Source organism: Phodopus roborovskii, unplaced genomic scaffold (genome assembly GCF_943737965.1).
Source record: "Phodopus roborovskii unplaced genomic scaffold, PHOROB, whole genome shotgun sequence".
Taxonomy (NCBI): Eukaryota; Metazoa; Chordata; class Mammalia; order Rodentia; family Cricetidae; genus Phodopus; species Phodopus roborovskii.
The window spans coordinates 17,635,704-17,660,152 of NW_026125397.1; the positions used below are offsets into that span (position 1 = coordinate 17,635,704).

At 36.4% G+C, this 24,449-nt stretch overlaps 1 protein-coding gene across 4 annotated transcripts in view; it reads left to right on the plus strand.

Annotated features, from left to right (window-relative positions):
* Window positions 1-24,449, plus strand: part of Cep85l (centrosomal protein 85 like) — a 99,874-nt gene that overhangs the window by 54,937 nt on the left and 20,488 nt on the right. For all 4 annotated transcript variants that reach the window (XM_051175517.1, XM_051175514.1, XM_051175515.1 and 1 more), the window contains exons 4-7: window positions 5,265-5,386; window positions 11,631-11,748; window positions 18,201-18,380; window positions 20,366-20,518. In XM_051175517.1, the coding sequence (XP_051031474.1) occupies window positions 5,265-5,386; window positions 11,631-11,748; window positions 18,201-18,380; window positions 20,366-20,518 (573 nt within the window). The remainder of the gene's footprint in view (window positions 1-5,264; window positions 5,387-11,630; window positions 11,749-18,200; window positions 18,381-20,365; window positions 20,519-24,449) is intronic.

Genomic DNA, 24,449 nt, shown 5'->3' on the forward strand with positions numbered 1-24,449 from the left:
CAAACAGAATCTAAGAACATATTAAAAATATCATCCACCATGATCTAGTGGGCTTCATCCCAGAGATGCAGGGATAGTTAAATATACAAAAATCTGTCAGGGTAATCCACCATATAAACAAACTAAAAGAAAAAAAAATTAGATGCTGAAAAAGCATTTGAAAAAAATCCAGCATTCCTTCATACTAAAACTCTTGGAAAGATCAGGGATGTTAAGGAACATGGCAAACATAATAAAATCAGTATACAGCAAGCTGACAGCTAACATCAAATTAAATGGAGGGAAACTCAAAGCAATTCCACTAAAATCAGGAACAAGATAAAGCTGTCCACTCTCCCCACATCTGTTCAATATAGTATTTGAAGTTCTAGCTAGAGCAGTAAGACAACAAAAGGAGATCAAGGGGATACAAATTAGAAAAGAACAAGGAAGTCAAAGTATCACTATTTGCAAATGATATAACTATATACGTAAGGACCCCAAAAAGCTCTACCAAAGAACTCCTACATCTGATAGACACCTTCAGTAATGTGGAAGGATAAAACATTAACTAAAAAAAACCCAATGGCCCTCTTACATAAAAAGTATAAAAGGACTGAGTAAGAAATCAGGGAAATAACACCCTTCCTAATAACCACAAATCATTTAAAAATCCCTTGAGGTAACTCTAATTAAGCAACTGAAAGATATCAGTAGATAGAAGGATCTCCCATGCTCGTGTATTGGTAGGCCTAACAGGAAAAGTGACAATCTTACCAAAAGCAATCTAAAGATTTAATGTAATCGCTGTCAAAATTCCACATGATTCTTTACAGACCTTGAAAGAACAATAATCAACTTCTGCTGGGAAAAAAGAACCCAGCAGAGCCAAAACAATCCAGTATGATAAAGAACTACCAGAGGAATAACCATCCTGATCTCAAGCTCTACTATCGGGTTAAATTAATAAAAACAACATGGCATTGGCATAAAAACAGGCACATTGATCAATGGAATAGAATGACCTTGACATAAATGTACTCACCTATGGAAACTTGATTTTTTTTGACAAAGAAGCCAAAATTATATAATGGAGAAAAGAAAGCACCTTCAACAAATGCTGCTAGCATAATTGGATGTCAGCATGTAGAAGAATGCAAACCGACCAGTATTAATCCCTCTGCATAAAACTCAAGTCCAAGTGGATCAGAGACTCAATAGAAATCCATTTACACTGAACCTAATAGAAGATAAAGTAGGGAAGTAGCTTCAAACTCATGGCACAGAAGACAACTTCCTGAATAGAACACCAATAGCACAGACACTGAGATGGACAATTAATAAAATGGGAAGTCCTGAAACTGAAAAGCATCTGTAAGGCAAAGGACACTTGCCTACAGAATGGGACGAGATCCTCACCAACCCCACATCTGACAGAGGGCTGATCTCCAAAATATATAAAGAACTCAAGAAACTAGACATAAAAAACAAAACAAAACAAAAAAAAATCCAATTAAGAAACGGGGTACAGATGAAAATGGAAAATTCTCAACAGAAGGATCTTTACTGGCTGAAAGGCACTTAAAGAATTGTTTGGCATACTTAATCATCAGAGAAATGCAAACCAAAACAACTCCAAGACACCATTTTACACCTGTCAGAATGGCTAAGATCAAAAACACTAATGACAGTCTAAGCTGGAGAGGATGTGGAGTAAGGGGAACACTCCTCCAATGCCATTGGGAGTACAAACTTGTACAGCCATTTTAGAAATCAATATTGAGGTTTCTCAGAAAATTGGAAATCAATCTACCTGAAGACCCAACTATACTATATCAAGGATTACAACTCAGAATAAAACTATGTTTATTTTTATTTGCGTACGTTCATGAAAGTACTTGTCAGGTGCTTTAGTGGTCCATCCTGCCAGTGGTTCAAAGTATGTAAAGTGAGGTAGTGCTGTCAGTTGTCATTTTCTTACAGACCCCTTAATCTTTCAGTTTTTAGTTCCTATTTTCTTGTTGCCAGCAAGTGTTTAAACAAAACAACACATGGCAGTGTAAACAAAGGCTTTCCCTGAATAATAGTTTTAACTATGGGTAGAAAATTCAGTCAATGATATGTAAAGAGTAGTGTTAGGCTTTGTGAGGAGACAGTCATCTGTTATGTAGCTTCTTATAAAAGAGCAGAGGATATTAAAACTGAAATATGGTTCTCAGATTGTATGCTATAAGCTATTAGTTAGTACATAAGCTGAGGCTGTGTGTGAAGAGCAGGTGCTCTTTGTTGGGCTGCCTGAATTTCAGCTGTGGTTCTGGCTACTGACTGTAGTCTGCTAGGTATTGTGTGGAGGGCTGGTGAATGCAGGAAGTAGTCAAAAGAAGGATGCCATTCATGGAATAGAGAGAGTCCTCAAGGATCTGTGTATGCTGGGACATAGCTCCTGATTTGTTGCATTGTGGGGGTGTTTTCAGCAGTGGGATAGAAGAAAATGGAGAGGGCAATGAAAGGAGCTAAGTCACCAACTATAAGGAAAATACTTTAGTGCGTCAATAACAGTTGTACATAAGCTTGAGAGCAGGTCTATAGTACTGGACATCAATTCCCTCCATTAGACCTTCAATGAGAAAGTGTTTGGATCCCCCCAACAGACTTGTCATTATTGTACCAGTGGGTACATTCTGCCCAGCTGCTTAGTATAGCACGTAGGGTCTGTAACTGAATACTATAGATGACAGTTTCACTTGAGCAGCCAATCCACACCTTCTAGCACTATATGGAAGCTAATCAGCAGGAGGAAGCTAACAACTTAGTTCCAGGTTGCTTCTCTATATCCTGCAAACAGAGCACAAGGGGTCTTTAGCAATAGGGTTTTACCATCTGGTGGGCAGGCAGCAGTAGTGGTGATTGCCTGCATTATTTCAGAGAACATGAATCTCCTGAACAAACAGCTGGTAGAGGGAGAACCCACTGTGCACTGAGATTTTATTTAATAACCTGCATGTTTTGGTAGCAGCTATATACATCCACACAGAATATCTCATTCAGATTCTCTTGCTTTTTAATTAATTTACTGAGTATCAAGCTTCATTATGTTTTTTTCATATATTTGTGTAGTTTTGAATTACTCTCCCTCCACACCGTTTCCATCTCCTTGCCCATTCCTCCTCTCTTAACCCTTTCCTTTCCCAGTATTCCTTTTCCACTTTCATATCGCATGTTCTACTACTTCCTGTCACCTTTACATCCTCTTTTTTGTTTGTTTTCTAACCAGGGTTTCTCTAACACTACCCTGGGTGTCCTGGAACTCACTTTGTAGGCCATGAGCTTACAGGGATCTGCCTGCCTCTGTCTCCTGTGAGCGGTGCACCATGCACAGATAAAGCATCTTTTTATTTCCCTCTCACAGACTGCTTTCTAGTTTTCTGGCATTGCCATATTGATTTTTATTATTGTTGATGTAAAGTAACTGAAATTTTTCTTAAACTCTAAATATATTTTGTAATTACAAAGGAGACAAATAGCCATTTAAATTATCTGCATAGTTATTTATGAGAAATGTTTTATACCTTGGGAAAATAGATTTTGAAATTTTGATGAAATTAATTGATGACATTATCATCAATCCATGTGTTTATCTTCTGGTAGTGTTTGTCTGAGCCATAAAACAATTCCTTTAGTGTACTACTTCCTGTGGTAATAACTGACCCGTTTTTAGTAAACTTCTCCTTAGACAAGATACTGAATATAAGTTCTTATGTATAGTGCTACAAATAGCCAGACCTTTTGAAATTTTTATTGTCTGTTCTTCATTAGACTTAAATATTTAGTTTGAAAAGTGCTTGAATTCTTTAATGTACAGTATTTATAAATGTGTGTTTTATGTAAAAGCCATTTTTATTGCATTTTAATACATAACTGAATATCATTAAGGTTCAGTGTCTGTAGTGATGACACCTACAACTCTTTAGTTTTGCATTAACACACTCCACAGGAGAGAGGCTCATGACACTGTGTCAGGGAAAGCTACAACAGTGTTCAGAAGATCCTAGACATCAGTGCTACAGTGAGGTAGGGCCTATCTGTGGAGGAGCTTAAGTTGCCATTTGGGCTACAACAATCTTGTTCTTCAGGCTCCATAATTCACCCTTTGGTTCTGCAAGAATATGGGTTGAACTGCCCACTTGTGTGGTAGTGACTACAATAGATCTGCCATGGTGTTAAAAGGCTTGGTTTCTTTGAAATAGCAGTCCTTTGAAATCATGGCAAGGGACTTCCCAAAGGAGCAAACCTTAGAGGAGTCTTGTCTGCAGAAGGGGAAAGAGTTGGAAGCAGACCTTTGGGTTGACCAGTCTTTGCAATTGCTCCTTCCTGGTCATTATGTAGTCCATGAGCAAGCCTAGCTCATCCCTGAAAAGTGTTTTCCCTCCTTCCACAGGAAAAGAAGATGTGAAATGCCAGACCATACAGAGTAACTGTTCAGGTGATCCTGAACAAGGAAGTCATCTGTCAGTTTGGCTCCCTCAGAAATTCTAGTGTGAGCCCCCGTGCATCCTCTAGGGACATGTAGCAATATGTTTCAATGGATTCATAAAGCATGATTACAGTGCAAGAGAATTGATTCACATTAGAATGCCCCACAGGAGTACACAGTGGGGAATCAGCATTTTTTGATATCTTCTGTGTTGTGTCCATAGCACAATACAGTTTGAAGGTGTGTCTCTGTCCTGCACTTTGTGAAATACTTGGTAATAAGAGCTAGCAAAGCTTGTCCCTGAGTATTCCTGACACTGCCAAGATGTAGCTGAAAATATTGACATTGCTCATGGTTATCATCATTTCTTTTATGAATAATTAGTTACCCTCTCCCATAATTCATGAGTACTTCTTAGTCTGTCTTCACCCTCCTTTAAGTAGCCCTCTTCTGGAGATTGAGAGGGTGGCGGAAAAGCTCTATATGGTTTACTGCTTTTAGCTACTAAAGGTCTTGTATATTGTACTTAATAATACCTGGTCTAGGAAGCCTTCTTAACCCAGTCTATCGCTGAGGGGTCAGGGCAGGAACTCAAGGCTGGAAACTGGGGGCAAAACCATGGAAAAACTGCTTGATGGCTTGTTCTGTATATGTGCTCTTAGACAGTCTTTTGTGGGAGAGGGGGAGGAGGAGAGAGATCTGTTTTTCTTTCTTCCTTTCTTTTTTTAATGGAAACCATTGGGGGAAATACTGGATGTTCTGTAAGTGTTTCCCTTAGATAGCATTCTAAATATATAAAATTTTTGTGCAGGTTTTGCCTGGATCATCTCGTCAGAGTTACTCGCCTTCTGGGTTTCAGGATCTCAGTAAGTGGGAATCAGTGTTGAAAATAAAAGAAGGACTTCTCAGGCAGAAGGAAATTGTAATCGATAGGTAAGTCTGCCTTTTAATTACTATTTCAGATTGTAAAATTGTAGATTGATGAAATAATTGCAATCCCACCCACTAGGAATTTGAAATTACAAATTAATGTCTCATGTCTGCCCTCTCTAGTCCTACGGCATGCAAGAGCTGTCAGAACTGAGGGTAGGTGTGTCTGTCTGGTTTCTGACATGCTCTACATTTGCTTTAGTGAGATTCATCCTTTGAAGATAGTCTCTACCTTTCTCCACATGCTGCGTTTGTCAGAGCTGCAAGGTGATATCATTATAGATTTGGTCAGCCACACTAAAGTTATGAGTTATTTTAACTAGTAAATATTAGATTGGAGACTACATAAATATGAAAAGGATATATTTTTAAATTTATATAGTCTAGAGTAAGAATTATGGAAGGGGTTCCTTTACAACATCTAAATCTTTTAATATTTTAGTACCAGAGTTATCAAGAATTCATTTAGACTTACTAGAAATGTTTTGGGCAATAATCATGAGGTTATTACTGTGTTATGTTATCTTTAAAATATATGGTTGTATATACTGGTATTGTCAAAGGTGTTCAAATTAAGATACTTTAGAGTTTGTTTGAAGAGGATTTTTTTTTTCTGAAGCCCGTGTTAATTGTTGCTTGTTTTTGTGTGCATGATAAAGAAGTAAAAAGATAGCTAAAAAGAGCTGGAAAAAATGGAGTGAAGTATAAAAGGAACTTTAACATCATCAGCTGCCTAGTTTCTTAGCAAGTATGAAGGAGAAGCAGTAGCTACTTCTAAAACTAGTGTGTTTTCACTTTGTGAATTGAGCCAGGGATTGAGCCTTCAAGGGTAGGCTACACAGGGCTGGAACTCAGTCCAGCAGTAAAATGTCTCATGGGACTCAGTCCAGTAGTAAAATGTCTCATGGAACTCAGTTCAGTAGTAAAATGTCTCATGAGCACAAGTCCCTGGATTCAGTGTCCAATGCCATAAAGGGGAAAAAGAATGCTAATATTTCCTAAATGGTCAAAGTTTAAGGGGACTGGGACCATAGCTCAGCCCTTGCCTAGAATACATAGTACCCTAGGACCATCTAAAACTGGGAGTAGTTAGAATGCCTGTATTTTTGGATTTAGAAGGTAGAGGCAAAGGGATAGGAACAACATGAATTCAAGGCTATCTGTGGCCACATAGTGAGTTGAAGGCTAGCTTTGGCTACATGAGGGAAGGGAGAGGAGAGAAAGGGAGGAGAGGAGAGAGAACAGAACTGAAAATAGCAGTACACACAGATTACAGCACAGAATTTACCAGAAACATGGGTGGGGTTGGGTGGCAAAGCAACATGACTCCTTCAAAAGATCATAATTATTCAACTATTCAACTCAAGTAAGTATATTGAAATGAGTGAAATTCCCAATGAAGATTTCTAAAGTTTCTTGTTGATAATGATCAAGGATATGAAAGAGAATATAAAAACCTGAAATCCTCAGAATGTAAGCAACACAGAGCAAGAAGTCATCAAAATGGAAGGAAATCAACAATGTGTATGAAAAATTCAGTAGGATGGAGAAAAGTTGAACTTGGAATTTGAAGTTTTGCAAAAAAAAAAAAAATTGTTAGACATGAAAAACTCAATCAAACTGAAAACAGCAGGAATAGACTTGACCAGGCAGAAGAAAGATCTTCAAAAATGGAGGATGGGGTTGATAAAATGCCACATGCAAGCACCAGTAAAGAAAAACATGAACCACTGTTCTCAGACCTCTGAGATATGATGATCAGACCAAACCTGAGGACCCATGGGATAGAACAAGGAGGTGTGAGACAAACGCTAAAAACACACTGCACCTAGTCAATGAGATTATAGCAGAAAATTTCCCAGTCCTTAAAAAACGCAATAGATGTTCAAATACTAGCCATTTACAACAACTTAAATTGACCTGCAACCATCGAAGAGATGGAAGTAGTAATGTTTCATGTAAAAGCAGTTGATATTATTATTATTACTTTAGCTAAGGCATTATATCCATATATATGTGATACAAATAGGAAAGGAAGAGATCACCTCTATTTATAGGTGACATGGTTTTATTTAGTGTGGGGTAGGATCCTGTACTTTAAAGACCACAAAGAGTCTGACACTTATCAAAGTAGCAGAAACAAAATCAAAATTTTAAAAATTAGTAGTGTTTTTATACATCAATAAATAAATATGCTAAGAAGTGAAAATCCCATTCACAGTAGCATCAATGAAAATAAAATACCTAGGAGTAAACCTAACCAAAGAAATGAAAATTTCTACTATGAAAACTTTAAGGCTCTTAGAAAATTGGAGAAGATACTTAGAAGATTAAAAAAAAAAAAACAGTACAAATACAAAACAACAAAAAACAAAAACTACCATGCTCATGGAATAGCTGAATTAATTTTATAGAAATGACTAAACTATCAAAAGAAATCTACAAAGCCAAGGAAATTACCATTGAAATTCCAATGATATTCTTACAAGGAATTAGGAAAAAAAATTCTAAAATTAAAATTTGATTGTGCGGCTGGGAATATGATTTACTTTGTAGAGTGCTTGCCTGACATACACAAGGCCCCAAATTCAGTTCCCATCACTATTTAAACCAGATGTGGTGTATGTACCTGTAATCCTAGTGCTCTGGACCATGGCGACAGGAGGGTAACAGGTTCAAGGCCCCATATAGTGGGAATCGTTTTTGTTGAGGTTACAGAAGTGTTCTATTCTATTGATATAAAGGTAAGTATCAGATATTATGTCCATTTAGCAAAATAATAAAATAGGTTCTTAACCCAATTTACAGGTCTATCCTCCTCCATGCCTCCTTAAGGCTCAGATCATTATGGAAGGTGGGGTGGAAAGCTGTAAGATCTAGATGTTTCTGTAAAAACAGTTTAACACGATAGGACTGTTGCACACATGCATTCACAGTACCTGTAGTTGCCTGTACAAGACCAGCATGGGTGGGGAGTCCTAAAGCCCTACCTCTAGCAGAGAACTGTTGACAGTTGATGTCAGATTTATTCAGGGATGTTGTTCCTGGTAGAGGGATCTGTATTCATGCATATAAAGGAAGCACTAATTGGACTCAGTTATTTTTAAAAAGACTACATGGAGTAGAGATGGGGACATTTTGGCGAATTAGCGGGAGAATTAGTGGGAAGAGCATGGGGAGGGGGGATATAATTAAAATACACTGTATACATGTATGAAATTCTGAAAAAAAATAAATAACAAGTATACACAGAAGTTCAAGATTTCCCTTGGACTATGTAGTGAGCTCAAAGCCAACCTGGGATACCTAAAACTGTCTCTTATCAAGATGACAAGACAAAACCCTTACAGAATACATTTAGAGGAACAAAATTCCTTAGTAGTCAAAGTAATCCTTAGAACAATGGTGGAGCTATCAGTGTACCTGATTTTAAATTATTACAGAAACACAGTTACAAAGCAACATGGTATTGCCACAAAAATAGACATATAGACCCAGAAATAACTTCCACAGCTACAACCACAGTGGCGTCAAAACACACACTGGAGAAAAGACAGTCTCATTAAGAAATGGTACTGGTATACAGCTGTTGCCCCGAGTCATAGTCATATGGTTGCTGGATCAGTTCCTTAACACACTCCAGCAGATCACAGATGAGCTAGACGTTGGGAAGGGAAGCCTTAGATGTGTGCCTGGGTGGCAGCTGAGAGGGTCAGTCTAGGCCCCTGGGACTGGCTCCTCTCAGATGAGGGGTTGAGCCAGCTCCCCAAGGCCCATGGTGAGGGGTGGGGTGAGCTTTCCTAAGAATGGGGAGCCATCTCTTCTATTAGGGGCAGGACTCGAATATTGGTGGAAATATTGGTGGGGTCTAATTTTGGTGGTGTACCAAAGCCAGAGGCCTTGAATCTGTCCAACAACTCATTGCACAGTGAACATATGCAAATAATGCTCTTTGGACAAAGGGGTATATGCTCCATGAAATACTGCAGTTCCCAGTGCCATTAGGATGAACGAAGAGGCAATGGAGAGGCAGGAAAGATGAAGGAGTGAAGTGTTTTTCCTTTTTGAAATAAATCATTGTGAACTTTATCTCATTTCTAGTGTTTTTTTTTTTTTTTTTTTATTTCTTTGTGGGGGCACTACAAGAGCGAGGGGTGGATACAGAGGGGCTGGGAGATGAGTGGTATTGCATGATGTCAAATTCCCAATTTCAAGAAAATAGCAAAGCCTCACATGTCAGCCTTACAAGGAAAAAAAGGTCTGGAGACAGATGGTAACGGTGGCTGCACAGTAGTGTGGATATTCTTAAGGCCACTGGATTGTACACTTGAAAAAGTTAAAATGGTAAGTTTTTTGAGATGTACATTTTATCTCATTCTAAAAAATTATAGAAAATAAATCTATATAAATTTTAAACTCCCTACTCCCCCCAAAAGAAACAGCACTGAGAAAACTGGATTCTTACATGTAGAAGAATAAAATTAGATCTTTTACCCTATAAAACTAACAATTCAAGGAAGATTCACTACCTCAGTGCAAACCTGAAACCTTGCAGCTGCCAGAGGAAGACATAGAATACTCTGAAAAATGAATAGACCACCCACAGAATGAAGAAAACATTACCAACTTTATTTTATACAGGGGATTAGTATCTTGAATTTATAAAGTACTATAAAAATTGAAATCACAAAACTAAGTTATCTCATTAGAAAATGGCCTAATTAACCAAAGGAAAAACACAAATAGCCAATAAATGCTTGAAAAGTTTAGAAAATGCAAGTCTAGTCTCACTACAGTTAGAATGCCTGTTTTCAAGAAATTATGTGGCAACAGATGTGGTGAGATCACTTCTCACTGACACAGGGGACACGGGGACAGATGAGTCCTTACACACCTGGTAGGAGGGAGGAATAAAATAATGGAATACATATGATAAGAAAACTTAAGGACGGAAGGTAATGACCCAGGTCAGAAGGCCTGGGGGAGGGCTGGGGAAGAAATCAAATTCGAGCAACATGTGACACATGTATGATGATGCTGTAATGAAACTTTACAACTTTTATGCTAACCAAAGAGGAAGAAATGAATAGGAAACCTGGCATGAATGGTGATTTAGGATGCGCATCTTTGCCTTTGAGGCGGACACTGTAGTGAAGAAGTGGTGGTTATTTTTTCATCACAGTTATTGGTTAATTTTGAACACCTACATACAGTTTTGGTAGTTTACTTTTTATTTTAGTTGTTTATATTTATGTACATAGCATTATTGAATCCATAATAGATTATTTTTAAGTATATTGCCCCAATCTCTACTGGTCAGTTCCACAGGTCAATTCTAACATTGGTGAGCTAGTATTAGATTCCACAGGATCAAAGCCATGGTTCCCAGCAACCCTTTCTTTGCTTCAGACACCAGCCACAGGTGAGACATCAGGCAATTATCACAATCATGTTAGCAGAAAAATAATTTACAGTAGCTTGGAATTCAGTGCAGGAAAAGAATTAGAATATCTAAGAAATTAGTTGCTGAGAAAATTTTAAAAAACAAACTGTATATCTGTTAATTTTTTGAAAGGGTATCTTTATTAAATTTTCTCAGAAGAATAGTTTCCAGGAGTTTTGAATCTGTAGTTCATGAATTGATAATGTAGACTTCTGTCTGTTTACATACATATATTATACATATTATTATTGTGTTGTGGGTAACTTCTTCCAGTCTTGCTTTTTCCTCGTGTGTGTGTGTGTGTGTGTGTGTGTGTGTGCATATTTACTTATATATGTCTGAAGTATGCTTAAAGTATTTGTATGTGTATGTAGGCCTGAAATTGATCTTAGGTGTCTTCCTAGACCCTTCTCCACTTTATTTATTGAGACAGGATGGCTAACTGACCCAATGGCTACCCAATTCCAGGTAGTCTAGCTACCCAGCTTCCCCTGGAGATCATATCTCTGCATCCTGAATGCTACAGGTAGCTTTCATGTTTGTCTGACATATACATGGGTTCTGGGGATTTGAACTCTGTTCTTCATGTTTGGGTGGAAAGCATATATTGAGCTATCCCCTTAATCCCATGGTTTTCTTTTCTTTTGCATAGAAAAGAAGTGTTTAGTTAACTAATTTCCCCAAGTGGCTGAAACAAGACAAAATTTTTACACACTTTTTAAAAAGTAGAATACTAAAATTACTCTTCACTATTTCTTAGGAAAGTGTATTCTTTATAATGTGACTTCAATTTATGTTTTACAGGCAGAAGCAACAAATTAACCACCTACACGAAAGGATAAGGGATAATGAACTACGGGCACAGCATGCCATGCTAGGACATTATGTAAATTGTGAAGAATCTTATATGAACAGTTTGCAGGTAAGCCTAGAGAACTCTTTTTATCTTGAAGTATGCTTCAGTATACTTTCTTTATGTATACTTACAGTATACTTTCTTTATAACATGAGGGCACGTTAAATCAGTGTTTTGAAATAGCAGTGAATTTTCATAGCTCATGTTTGTAAAAGGTGGTCAACTACTTTCTTCCCTTTGTCCTTTTCACATCCCTTTCTCACACACATACAGAATAAACTATCAACAGTTTCTAGGGTACATTTCCAGAGTTGATGCATACTGTAAACAGATGAAAATGCATTTTAGTTCTGTACATTTACAAAAATCCCTAAGAATATGTGCATTGTTTTTACCTGGTATCATTCTTATTAATATAGAATTATACAAAACATAATCATTTTTATATCATTTTACATAAACCGCTCTATTTTCATCCTCTTGTAGCTATATGATTTTCTATTTTATAGAAATCATAATTTATGCAACCATATCTTACTCATTAAAATTAAGGTTGTTTGCCATTTGCATGTATTATAAATGATGTTGCTAAGAGTAACCTTTTGTATTGTTTTGCTCCGCATATACATTTATTTTTGTAAATTAAAGTTCTGAGAGATGAAATTTCTGTTATATAGATGCATATGTGTATGTTTAAATGGGAACTCTACATGTGGCTTATTTCTGTTAACATGCAAATAAGTTTCATTTTTCTTTAGAGCTGAACAAACTCATTCTTGTACACATACATTTCCTTTATTCATCTGTTGATTGGTATCTACTTAGTTCCATATTTTGACTATTGCAAATAGTGTAACAATAAACATGGGCATCAAAGTGTCTCTGGTATGCTTAGCTTCCTTCCTGCTCGATCGATCGTATGTCAGTACTGGTTTACTTTTTGAAGGACTTGCAGCTGCTTTCCTAGTAGCTGCACCTGTTCCCACTCCCACCACTGTGCTTAGCAGGTCTTCTTTCCCAGCCTTGCTGGCTTTTAAAAAGTGATAGACATTCTGGTGTGGAGTGATAAAGAATTTCATTGTATTCGTTTCCCCACGATGAAGGTTTTGATCATTTCTTCAAATATTTATTAGCTATTGTATCTTTTCTTTTGAAAACTATTCATTTGCTCATTTATTGATTGGCTAATTCGGTGGATTTTTTATATTTATTTATTTTTAGTTTCTTTTAGAAACTATGCGTTAATGCACTGTGGGATGTATAGTTGCCAATGACATTCTCCCATTCTATAGACTGTCTCTTTGCTGCTGAAAAATTTATTTCATATTTTATCAGTTTCTGCAGTTGTTTTCTGAGATGTTGGCATCCTTTCCCAACACCCTTGCCTGTGCCTATATCTTTAGGAGCTTTTTTTTTTTTTAAATATAATCAGTGTGTGTGTACATGTGAGTATGTGCCATGGCGTGTACGTGGTCATAGGACAAGTGGTACAAGTGATCAGAGTCATGTCTGAAGGCATGGCAGTTAGCTCCCTTTCCTGCGGAGTCTCTCACCATTCCCTTCTCTAAATGTTTCAGGGTTTCAGGTCAGACATGAAGGTCTTGAATCTATAGTTTATTTATGTTTAAATTGAGAGGCGTATGCCCAATGTCAGTTTTCTGTAAGTAAATATCCAGTTCTTTTAGCACCATTTTTTTTTTTTGGAGAGTCTCTTTTCTACAATGTATGTTTTTGATAACCTTGTCAAAAATTTGGTGGCTGTAGCTGTGTGGGTTTATTCCTGGTTCCATCACTTTATCTTGTATGTCTGTCTGTGTGCCAGTATCATGGTAATTTTGTTACTATGGATCTGTACTATAATTTGAGGCTAACTGTCATGGGTCCTTTAACATTGCTCTTTCTCCTTAGGATTGCTTTTGCCATTTAGGGTATTTGGTGCTTTCATACCCTGTTTCAGTTTTTCCTAGTTATGTGAATGATGATAGGATTTTACTTTTTGGTTTTTTTTTTTTGGAGACAGGGTTTCTCTGTGTAGCCCTAGCTGTCCTGGAACTCGCTCTGTAGACTAGGCTGGCATCAAACTCACAGAGATTCACCTGCTTCTGCCACCTGAGTGTGGGGGATAAAAGCATGCTATACCACTGTGCAGCAAGGAAGGATTTTTTTTTTAAATAAAAATTGCTGAGCGAGTTCGCTACCATTTGAAGCTAAACCATGTAACTTTATAGGCTAAACTTCAACTACCTGGAATACATTCTTCTTTTCTTTCTTTTTCTGTTTGTTCCCCTTTGTTTTGCTTGTTTTTTTTTTTATTTTTCTTTTAAATTTGGTTATGATATGGGACTGAGGGAGGTCTCAAGGGTAGAGGGTGGATGCAAAGGACTGAGAATTAAGTGGGATAGGAATGCATGATATGAAATCCACAAAGAACCAATGAAAGTTAAAAAGAAAAAGTAAGGGTTGCTTTGAGTCTGTAGATCACTTTCAGTAATTTAACCATTTCCATCATTTAAATTGTACCAATGTGTTACCGTGTGTGTGTGTGTGTGTGTGTGTGTGTGTGTGTGTGTGTGTGTGTGTGTTTGTCAATGTATGTCTTAGGGTTTCTATTGCTGTGAAAAGATACCATGACCAAGGCAACTACTATAAAGAAAACATTTAATTAGGGTGGCTCACTTAGAGTTTCACAGGGTCAGTCCATTATCATCATGATGGGGAGCATGGCAGACATGCCAGAGTAGTAGCTGGGAGTCCTATATCTTGCAGGCAACAGGAAGTAGACTGAGATACTGGGTGGGATCCTCAGCATAGGAAACCCTAAATCCTGCCCCCACAGTGACACACTTCCTCCAACAGGCCATACCCATTCCAAGAAAGCCATACATCCTAATAATACCATTTCCTGTGAGATTGTTGGGACCAATCACATTCAAACTACCATAGCTAATGCCTTCAATTTCTTTCTTATGTGTTAAGCAGTGTTTATTTGCTTGTTTGTGTTTTTGACTATGGTGCACATATACCATTGGGAATGGGCTCCACAGGATCTTGGTAAAGGACTGTAACCTGGGAATAAAGTTGTGAGTAAGCCTAGTTTGCCTATACAATCCAGTTGGAATGCAGACAAAGTGTCTCTGATGTCTTTAACACTCACGGAGCCACTTTTCCAATGATTTCCCTCCACTTTGTGACTTTTTTCTTAAAACTCACTTGCATATTTTTCGGTATTCATTTTCTAATCGGCCTATTTACTTCCCAAAGAGAGATTTTTTTTTTTACATTGGGATTAAAAAGTAAGAAATGAACATTTCTTGGAAGTATGTGCTTCTGTTTGTGGAATAATTTTTGTTACTTTGTTTTTGTTTTTGTTTTTGCAAAAACGCATTTGAATTGAGTTTTTTTCATTGTACCCTCAAATGTGTTGTGAAAATTAAACTGTGTTAGACTGTTACATAGTGATGTAACTAGTTTTTTGTTTTTTTTTTTTGATTGCACTTTGTCTTAATACTTCATTACTGCCTACTCTGCTTTGACTTCAGTTACAAACTAGTCCCTGTGGGCTAGTGCTGAGACTGATAGTGCACGTATGTGACAGTAATATTCTTCTCCTAAATAACTATGCAATATTTCCCTACAGTTTCATCCTTAATAAATGTTGTCCTTGGATTATGCAATTATTGTATTACCAAAAAGCAATTAAAAAAAAAAAAAAAAGACATTTGCACACAGTGTTTGGGGCCAGTAGATGGCTCTCTAAGTCAGTTTATCAATGGTTTCTTTTGCAGTTCTTGCCTGTTCTGTGAGATTCAGAGTCCTTGTCACTCCAGGTCAAGTGGTTGAGATTGTCCTCCACTTTTCTTTTCCTTTTGTTGTTGTGTTTTGGAAATTTTATAGTGTGTGTGTGTGTGTGTGTGTGTGTGGTCCATTTGGTGGTTAGTTTACGGAATGATGGTTTCTGTTTTAAGATGGTTTAATTACGAACTCAACTTCTTTAATAATATAGTAAAGGTCTCCAAATTTGTTTTGTGTGTGACTTTTGGCAGGTGGTGTTCCATTTCATTGAGTTTATAAAGTTTTGTGGGACTGGACGAGTTCTGGTACAGTCCTTCTTTTATTTCTAATGTTAGTGATTTTGCTTTTCTTTCATTTTCTTCTCTTAGCCTACCTGAAGAATTACTGATTTTTATTGGTTTTAATAAATTCTCAACTTTTGGTTTGTTGGGTTTTCTGTATCTTATTTTTAATTTCATTGATTTTTTTGCTCTTTATTTACTTTGGATTTAATTTTCTCTGCTTTTTCTAGTTTACTAGCATTGAAGACTTACATGAACTTTAGATCTTTCTTATATAAAATATATTCAGTGTATAAATTTCTTCTAAGCACTGCTTTATTTAGATCTCACAAATTTTCAATTATCTTTTAGCTAAGACTTTTAAAGTTTCCTTAGAGAGTTCTTCTTTAAGCCATATAATATTTAGCAATGCTTTGTTTTAGAATGTCCCAGGTTTTTGTGTATGTTTGAATTCTGGTTTAATTTACCTGTGGCCTGAAGACAGGCATTTAATGAGTTTTCAACTTCTAAAATGTCACTTATGAACTAGAATGCTATATTCCTGGTGACTGTTTCAAAGGAACTTCAGAAGTATGTGGTGCAGTTGAGGAATTAGTATTCTGCAGATGTCACTTCATCTGGCTGTCCAATGGGCTGTGAGAGCAAGTGTTTCTTCATTGATAATTTGCCTCCTGTGGCTGGTCATTCCCAAAGCTGTTGAAAGTCTCCAGTGACTATAGTTGATGTATTTTCTTGCAATTCTGTTACCTAGCCTGTAGTATTTTGTTATTCTTTTATACTGTTTAAGACTGATTTGTATCATTAATAAAAGTTTCTCATGGAAGATACATAGGGATCTTGTTCTTTGTTCTACTCTGACAGTCTCTGTGTTTTAGTTGGTGCACTTAAACCAGGGATGTTCATAGTCATCTTGGGTGCAGTTGATTTAATAGCTACATGGGTAAATATTATCTATTATTGTTTTGTATCTGCATGTTTTTGTTAAACATATCAATATTTTCCTTTTTTAAATAACTTTAGTGTTTGCCCTAGAACATTCATATTTGCAATTAATCTTAAGTCCAGTATCCATATATCTAGGTTTGTGTCAAGTTGACAAAAATCAACCACCATAGCAGAATCCACCTATTTTTAAGGAAATTTGTTTCAAAAGTTACTATCCCACTAAAGCCCATTTATTCATTTTCCCAATGTTATCTTCATTTCCCTCTTGTCCAGTACTTTTATGTGACCTTTATTTGGTCACCTCATTTTATTGTTTCCTGTGCTGCTATAATTATCTAGGACTTCTCCTTTAACATTTGAATTTTTAAAAGCTAGTGCCAGAGTCTGCAACACTGAAATATTCCTGCACATGACATATATTATTTACAAATGGAATGAATACCTAGCTTTTGGCAAAGCACTAGTGTTTTAAGACCTTGTTCAAAGTCACTTCCTTCCACATTCCCCTAACTATTGCATCTGTTGCCATCTTAGCCAGTTTAGTTTTGTTTGTTTTTCTTGGACCCTTTTCCAAGGGGTATCCTTGTTTATTAGCCTTACATTCTTGACCAATGGGGTTATGTATCTTATAAATATCTGTTGAATAAATAGCAGATTCTCTGTTGGTTCACTTATTCATCTTGATTCATCTAAAGGAACATATTTATTTTTCTGTTCATCCCTTCCACCAATGAGGCCCATTTTTTTCCTATAGAAGAATTTCCATCAAATAGTCTAAATGGAAAAAGAAAAAACAGTTTATTTCATTCTATGATTACTTTTGAGCACTTGTATGGTACCTGGCATGATTCTAGATAAGTAAATGATCACACCCTACCATGGACATAAAACATGACTTTTTGAATCTTACTTTTAGTTATAGAACCAGTATATTAATGCTGATTGAATTTAAGTAGTTGAAATTAACACCTGTGGAGAAAATTTTCTTTCTTTTTTTTTTTTTTTTTTTTTTTTTGAGATAGTGCCTTTACTCTGTGACTCATGCTGGTCTTCTAAACCTCTTTCTTTTGTTTTCAGAGTGTTGGGATTATAGGAATTCATCACCTCACCCAGTCTTTTGTTTGTGTTTAATTACTTTCTTAAAAGCTTCACATCTGTAGGATGAAGGTGCTTAATACATTATTCATATTTTTCAGTGTACTTTTAAAGCAAATACTAGCAACCTTTCATTGAATTTTTGTTATGTTCTAGGAGCTTGCATACTTAAACATTGTGATATGGCTTTATTATTTGTTTTTTAGATGAGTAAACCAAGTCTTAGTGATGCTCATTTAATCATGGTCTATATCTAGGAAGCAGAAGAACTAGGATTTAGTTTGAGGACAGTCTGTCTGTAAAGCTTATAGGTATTTATTGCACTGTAACCCTTTCCATTTTGTTTTTATATGTTCAAGACAAGTAAACTTCTGAAGACTTAGTTACTATTATTTTTTTCAATAGCCACCATATGAGAGCAGTTCAGTCCAGACTCCATTTTCGGAGCAGTCATTGTCCCATCCCCAGCAAGAAGAACTTGAGCAAAAACTCGCATCTACTGAGAAAGAAGTTTTACAGCTCAATGAGTTTCTCAAACAAAGAATAAACCAATTTAGTGAAGAGAAGAAGAAATTGGAGGAAAAGGTGGGTATGCTGTGTGAGATTGTGGTGGAGCAACAGCTTTCTTCAACAAAGAATGCTTGTTTGTCATTAACCCTGTTCCAGGTTCCCTTTCAGGGTATACATCCATACTATAAACAATGCTATGGAAACCAACTTTCAAGAAGCTTATGCTATCAGAAGAGGTTTAAAGACCTCTTTACTTTACTAACTAGTAGTGAAACTTTCTAAAGCCAGATGCCTACTCTAATGATTTCCTTCATTTTCCTTATTCTAATTATTTCTTTCTTGGTCTCATTGACAATACAGGGAACAAAGTGAAGCTGGAGGGAGCCTCCACTCTGAATAAGTAGAGTTCATGTCATGCATATGTGGTTTTATATATCTATAAAGACCCGTGGTCCACAAATGGGAGAAAATAGTAATCATCTTTCTGAGTCTGGCTTAGTTTACTTACTGGGATGATCTCCATTTGCATCCATTTTATTTCAAATGACATAACTCCATTCTTTATGGCTGAATTAAAAACTTCTTCTTCTTCTTCTTCTTCTTCTTCTTCTTCTTCTTCTTCTTCTTTTCTTCTTCTTCTTCTTCTCCTCCTTCTCCTTCTCTCTCTCTCTCTCTCTCTCTCTCTCGTACACACACACACACACAAAACAGGTAAAGAAGTGTGTGTGATACGTGTGTTTTCTTATTCAAACATCTCATTGTCTTATTGTCTTCATTCATTCTTATGCTGATTGGCACCTAGATTGATTCTATAGGTTTTCTGTTATGAATAATGCCCTAATAACCATGGATGTGCAGGTATCCATGTTGGGTGTTGACTTACTGTCGTTGAGGCATATGCTCAGGAGCAGTGTAGGCTGGGTCGTATTGTAATTCCATTTTTAGTTTTATGAGTAGTTGCTGTACTGATTTCCATAGTGGCTGGGATAATTTACATATTGTCCACTTCCCCCACATCCTCACCAGGGGCTCTGTAATTTGTTTTCTTTATGGGAGCCATTGTGAGCAGGGTGAGATCTAATCTCAGGGTAACTTAAATTTGCATTTCCCTTATGTGCATAGATTATCCATTTATACTTCATTTTGTGAAAATAGCCAGTTCACTCATTTCATTAGCCTGTTTATTGACTGGGTTGTTTGCTGTTTTAATTTATCTTAGTTGTGAAAGTGTTTTCTGAATTTGAGATGTGTGAGTTAAAGTTAGACAAATGAGGACATAAAATCTGACGTTAAACCTGTACAGACTGGGGCCTTACTGAGGTTACCTAATCTTGTTCAACAGTAGATATTAACTTCACATCATACCTCAGCCGTCAGTAGTGAGGTATCGTAATATTGCAGTTTTAGGAAAGAAAGTGTGTTACAAATTCACTTACGTTACTATGCAATAATATCCTTGCTTGAAGTATGTAAATTGGCTGACATAGCTCCTTATCTGTTTCTAAATATTTGGTGAGTTCTACTGGGTTTGCAAGTTTTTAATAACAAAATAACTGATCTTCTTTTTTTTCAGTTTATGTAAAATATTTTGATATAGCTTTGGAAAAATTAGAGATTAGAATCTGTCCTCTAGAGCTGAGTGTTTGGTTTGATGATTAAAAAAAAACTACTTGTAGCTTTGCTTCTATGTCTTTCTTGGTACCTAATATCCTTCTGAAGAGATGAGGTTCTAATTAAATCATTTTAACATAACATTATTTACATGATAGAGATATGACTAGCCTTTCCAAATTTGTATATGTATAGGCAATAAAAATTTGATCATTTCTGCCCCTGGATTAATACAAATATCCTCTAGATTCTTTATTTCAGATCTATGGTGGTTTCAGGAAAAGAAAAAGAATCTTAGAATAAAATAAGGCAGATCTTAACTCAGTTGATGATATTTACTGTAATCTGAGACTCATTGATAAATTCAATGATACCCAAAGAATGAAACACTGATTTTGTAATTTTCAGTAACTCAAAACAATTGGGGATTAATTAATGTTTTTCTTTAGTTGAAAACCAGAGATAGATACATCAACAGCCTGAAAAAGAAATGCCAGAAGGAATCTGAGCAGAATAAAGAGAAGCAGAGAAGAATTGAGACCTTGGAAAAGTACCTGGCAGATCTTCCAACTCTAGATGATGTACAAAGTCAGAGTCTACAGGTAATGTGCTCAAACATGCACCTTTGAAAATATGCAGAGTGTTTTAGAGATTTAGCTACTTAGAAAATTACATACTCATTTACTGCTCCTAAGGTATAATTTGATTCTAAACTGTTCAAAATAAATAAATAAATAGATCTACATGGTATTAAATCTACTGTCTTACTTAGTTCTAATTTTGAACTCTGTTTCTTATTTATTGTGTATATGTGTGATGTGTATATGGAGGTCAGAGGACAATGTTGTGAAATTGATTCTGTTCTTCTACTATTACATGGGTTTCAGGTATCAAACTCAGCCATCAGTCTTGTACTGAAAAACACCTTTATTTGCTGAGCCATCTCTTTGGCCCCTAACATGTTGTTTTCAGAAGGTAGCAGTTTCTAAACCTAGCTGTTAACTCTATATCATATATCCATATTCACTCTAGTTTTAGTTTTGTTCAATGTTCTCTGGGATTCAAGGGTGTTTGAGACTTGTCAAGTGTCTTTATAAATGTTTATCTTCTTCACTTTCTTAATCTTGTTTTAATTTTTTAATACACTGTGATCCATAACCTCTCTTCACTCTTTTGACTTCTAGTTTCCTTCTTAATACCTCATTCCATCTCTTTACCAGTCCTGGTGAAGGCCTCTTGAAACATGAATGCACTCCAGTCATCTCAGTCCTTCCAAGCCATGGGTTCTGAACCTAGGCTCAAACAACATTTGGGGAGCAGCCGCTCTGAGTGGTCTACCTTGTGCACTTCAGGATACGTAGTTGTTGTAATTAGTCCTTCTAACCTCTGCCTCCTAGATGATCATACTGCAAAAGCAAATGATGGATATTTGTCAATTTCTTGTGGAAAACCATCTTGTAAAAATCATCTTCAGTTGAGAATTATTTATATAATTTTAGGATGTATTTAGACAAAGTTAATATTTAAAATTAAAACTAAAAGATTAAATATAGGAAGGCACTAAAGGATCGTAGGAAATTACACAAGCAGGTAGAGGCAGCAGTAAAGGATTAAAACACATGGGATAATAATACCCAACACCTGTTAGTATAGCCACTACCAAGAATCATGGGCCTCATAGACCCTGTATATGGCAGCGTTATTTACAAGGATAAAAAACAGTACCAATAAAGTTTTCACAAAAGGATGAATAGATACACATAGACAGTATGTGCATACATAGAATTGAATGATGTTGGATCTTATAAAGGAAGGAAATTCTGGCACATTCTTCAGCATGGATAGTCGTGGAGAACATTTTATAATAAAGTAAGAATAGTAAGGAAGCCAGTCATAAATAGGCAATATTGTATGGTTATACTGTGTAAGATTCAAAAGCAATCAAATCATGAAGTGAGGTAAGAACAGTCTGGATGTCCCTAATAGTAAAGAGTCATGCATCCAGACATGGTTATGTTATGATGTTAATTGCATATATTTTTTATTTAATATTTTTATTTTACATATTGATCCCAGTTTCCTCTCCCTCCCATTCTTATATCCCCCTACAACCCCTCCCCATTCAATCCTCCATCCACTCCCCAGGGAGGGTGAGGCCTTCCATGAGGGATCATCAAAATGTCAAGTCATTTGTGGCCCTCCTCTGTGCCCTCTAGGCCCTCTAGGCTAAGGGAGTATCCCTCCATGGGGAATGGGTTCCCAAAGTCCTTTTGTGCACTAGGGATACATCCCCCCATGCTCCCAATTTGCTTGGGAGATCTTGTCCCTTTCCTCTTCAGGGGACCATGATTTTCAAAGTGGCCTTACAAGTTTGTACTCCCACCAACAGTGGAGGAGTGTTCCCCTTTCTCCACATCCTCTCCACCATAAGCTGTCATTGGTGTTTCTGATTTTAGCCAATCTGACAGAAGTAAGATAGTATCTCAGAGTTGTTTTGATTTGCATTTTCCTGATGGCTAAGGATGTGGAACACTTTCTTAAGTGTATTTCAGCCATTTTAGATTCCTCTATTGAGAATTCTCTATTTAGTTCTGTACCCCTCTATTTAGTTCTGTACCCCACTTTTTAATTGGATTATTTGGTGTTTTGGTGACTAGCTTTGTGTATTTTGGGGATCAGTCCTCTGTCAGATGTGGGGTTGGTGAAGATCTTTTCTCACTCTGTGGGTTGTAGTTTTGTCTTGTTGACTGTGTCCTCTACCTTACAGAAGCTTCTCAGTTTCAGGAGGCCCCATTAATTGTCTATCTCAGTGTCTGTGCTACAGGTATTATGTTCATTCATATTATGTTCATTCAAGGGTACCTCCCACTTTCTCTTGTAAGAGGTTCAGTATTGCTAGATTTATGTTCAGGTCTTTGATCCATTTAGATTTAAGTTTTGTGCATGGCAATAGATATGGATCTCTCTGCAATCTTCTACATGCCAGCATCCAGTTATGCAAGCACCATTTGTTGAAGATGCTTTCTTTTTTTTCCACTATAATTTTAGCTACTTTGTCAAAAATCAGGTGTTTGGATGTGTGGGTTAATATCAGGATTTCAATTCAATTCCCTTGGTTTACCTGTCTATTTTTGTGCCAATACCAAGCTGTTTTCATGACTGTAGCTCTGTAATAGAGCTTTAAGTCAGGGATGGTGATGCCTCTGGAAGTTCCTTTATTGTACAGAGTTGTTTTGGCTATCTTGGTTCTTTTGTTTTTTGTTTTTTTTTTTTCATATAAAGTTGAGGATTATTCTTTCAAGGTCTGTGAAGAATTGTGCTGGGATTTTGATGGGGATTGCATTGAATCTGTAGATTGTTTTTGGCAAGATTGCCATTTTTCCTGTGTTGATCCTACCTATCGAAGAGCATACAATTTTCTGGTATCTTCTTTAATTTCTTTCTTTAAATACACAAAGTTCTTGATGTACATGTCTTTCATTTGTTTGGTTAGCATTATGTTTGGTTTATGTTGTTTGTAAAGGGTGATGTTTCTCTTCTTTTTGGCTGGGGGACTTTTGATGACTGCTTCTATTTCATTGGGGGTTTATTTAAATTGCTTATCTGTTCTTAATTTAATTTTGGTAAGTGATATCTATTCATAAAATTCTCCATTTCCTTTAAATTTTTTAATTTTGTGGAGTACAGGTTTTCAAAGTATGACCTTGAGATTGTCTGGAACTCCTCAGTGTTCATTGTTATGTCCCCCTTTTCATTTCTGATTTTGCTAATTTGTGTGTTCTCTCTTTGTCTTTTGGTTAGTTTGGATAAAGGTTTGTCTATCTTGTTGATTTTCTTGAAGAACCAATTCTTTATTATGTTGATTCTTTGTATTGTTTTCTTTGTTTATACTTAATTGATTTAACACCTCCATTTTATTATTTCCTGGCATTAATTATTTCCTTTCAGTTGTGCTGTTAATTCTCTAATGTGACTATTCTTCAGTTTCTTCATGTGGGTACTTACTACTATAAACTTTCCTCATAGCACTGCTTTCAAAGTATCCCAAGTTTGGGTATGTTCTGTCTTCATTCTCATTGAATTCTAGGAAGTCTTTAATTTCTTTCTATTTCTTCCTTGACTCAGGAATGGTGCAGTTGCGCATCGTCAATTCCCATGAGTTTGTAGGGTTTCTCCAATTTGTGTTGTTGTTGAATTCTAACATTAAAGCATGGTGGTCTGACAAGATACAGGGGGGTATTCCAATTTTTTTTTTTTTTTTTTGTATTTGTTAACATTGCTTTATTGCCCAGTGTGTGGTCGATTTTAGACAAGATTCCATGAGGAGCTGAGAAGAAGGTATATTCTTTTGTTTTTGGATAGAATATTCTAAAAATGTCTGTTAAACCCAATTGGGTCATAACTTCTATTAGTCCCTTTATTATCTATTGTCTATGCTTTTGTGAGTATAGCTAACTTCTTTTTGTTGGAGTTTTCCTTACAGAACTTTCAGTAGGGCTGGATTTGTGGATATGTGTTGTGTAAATCTGGTTT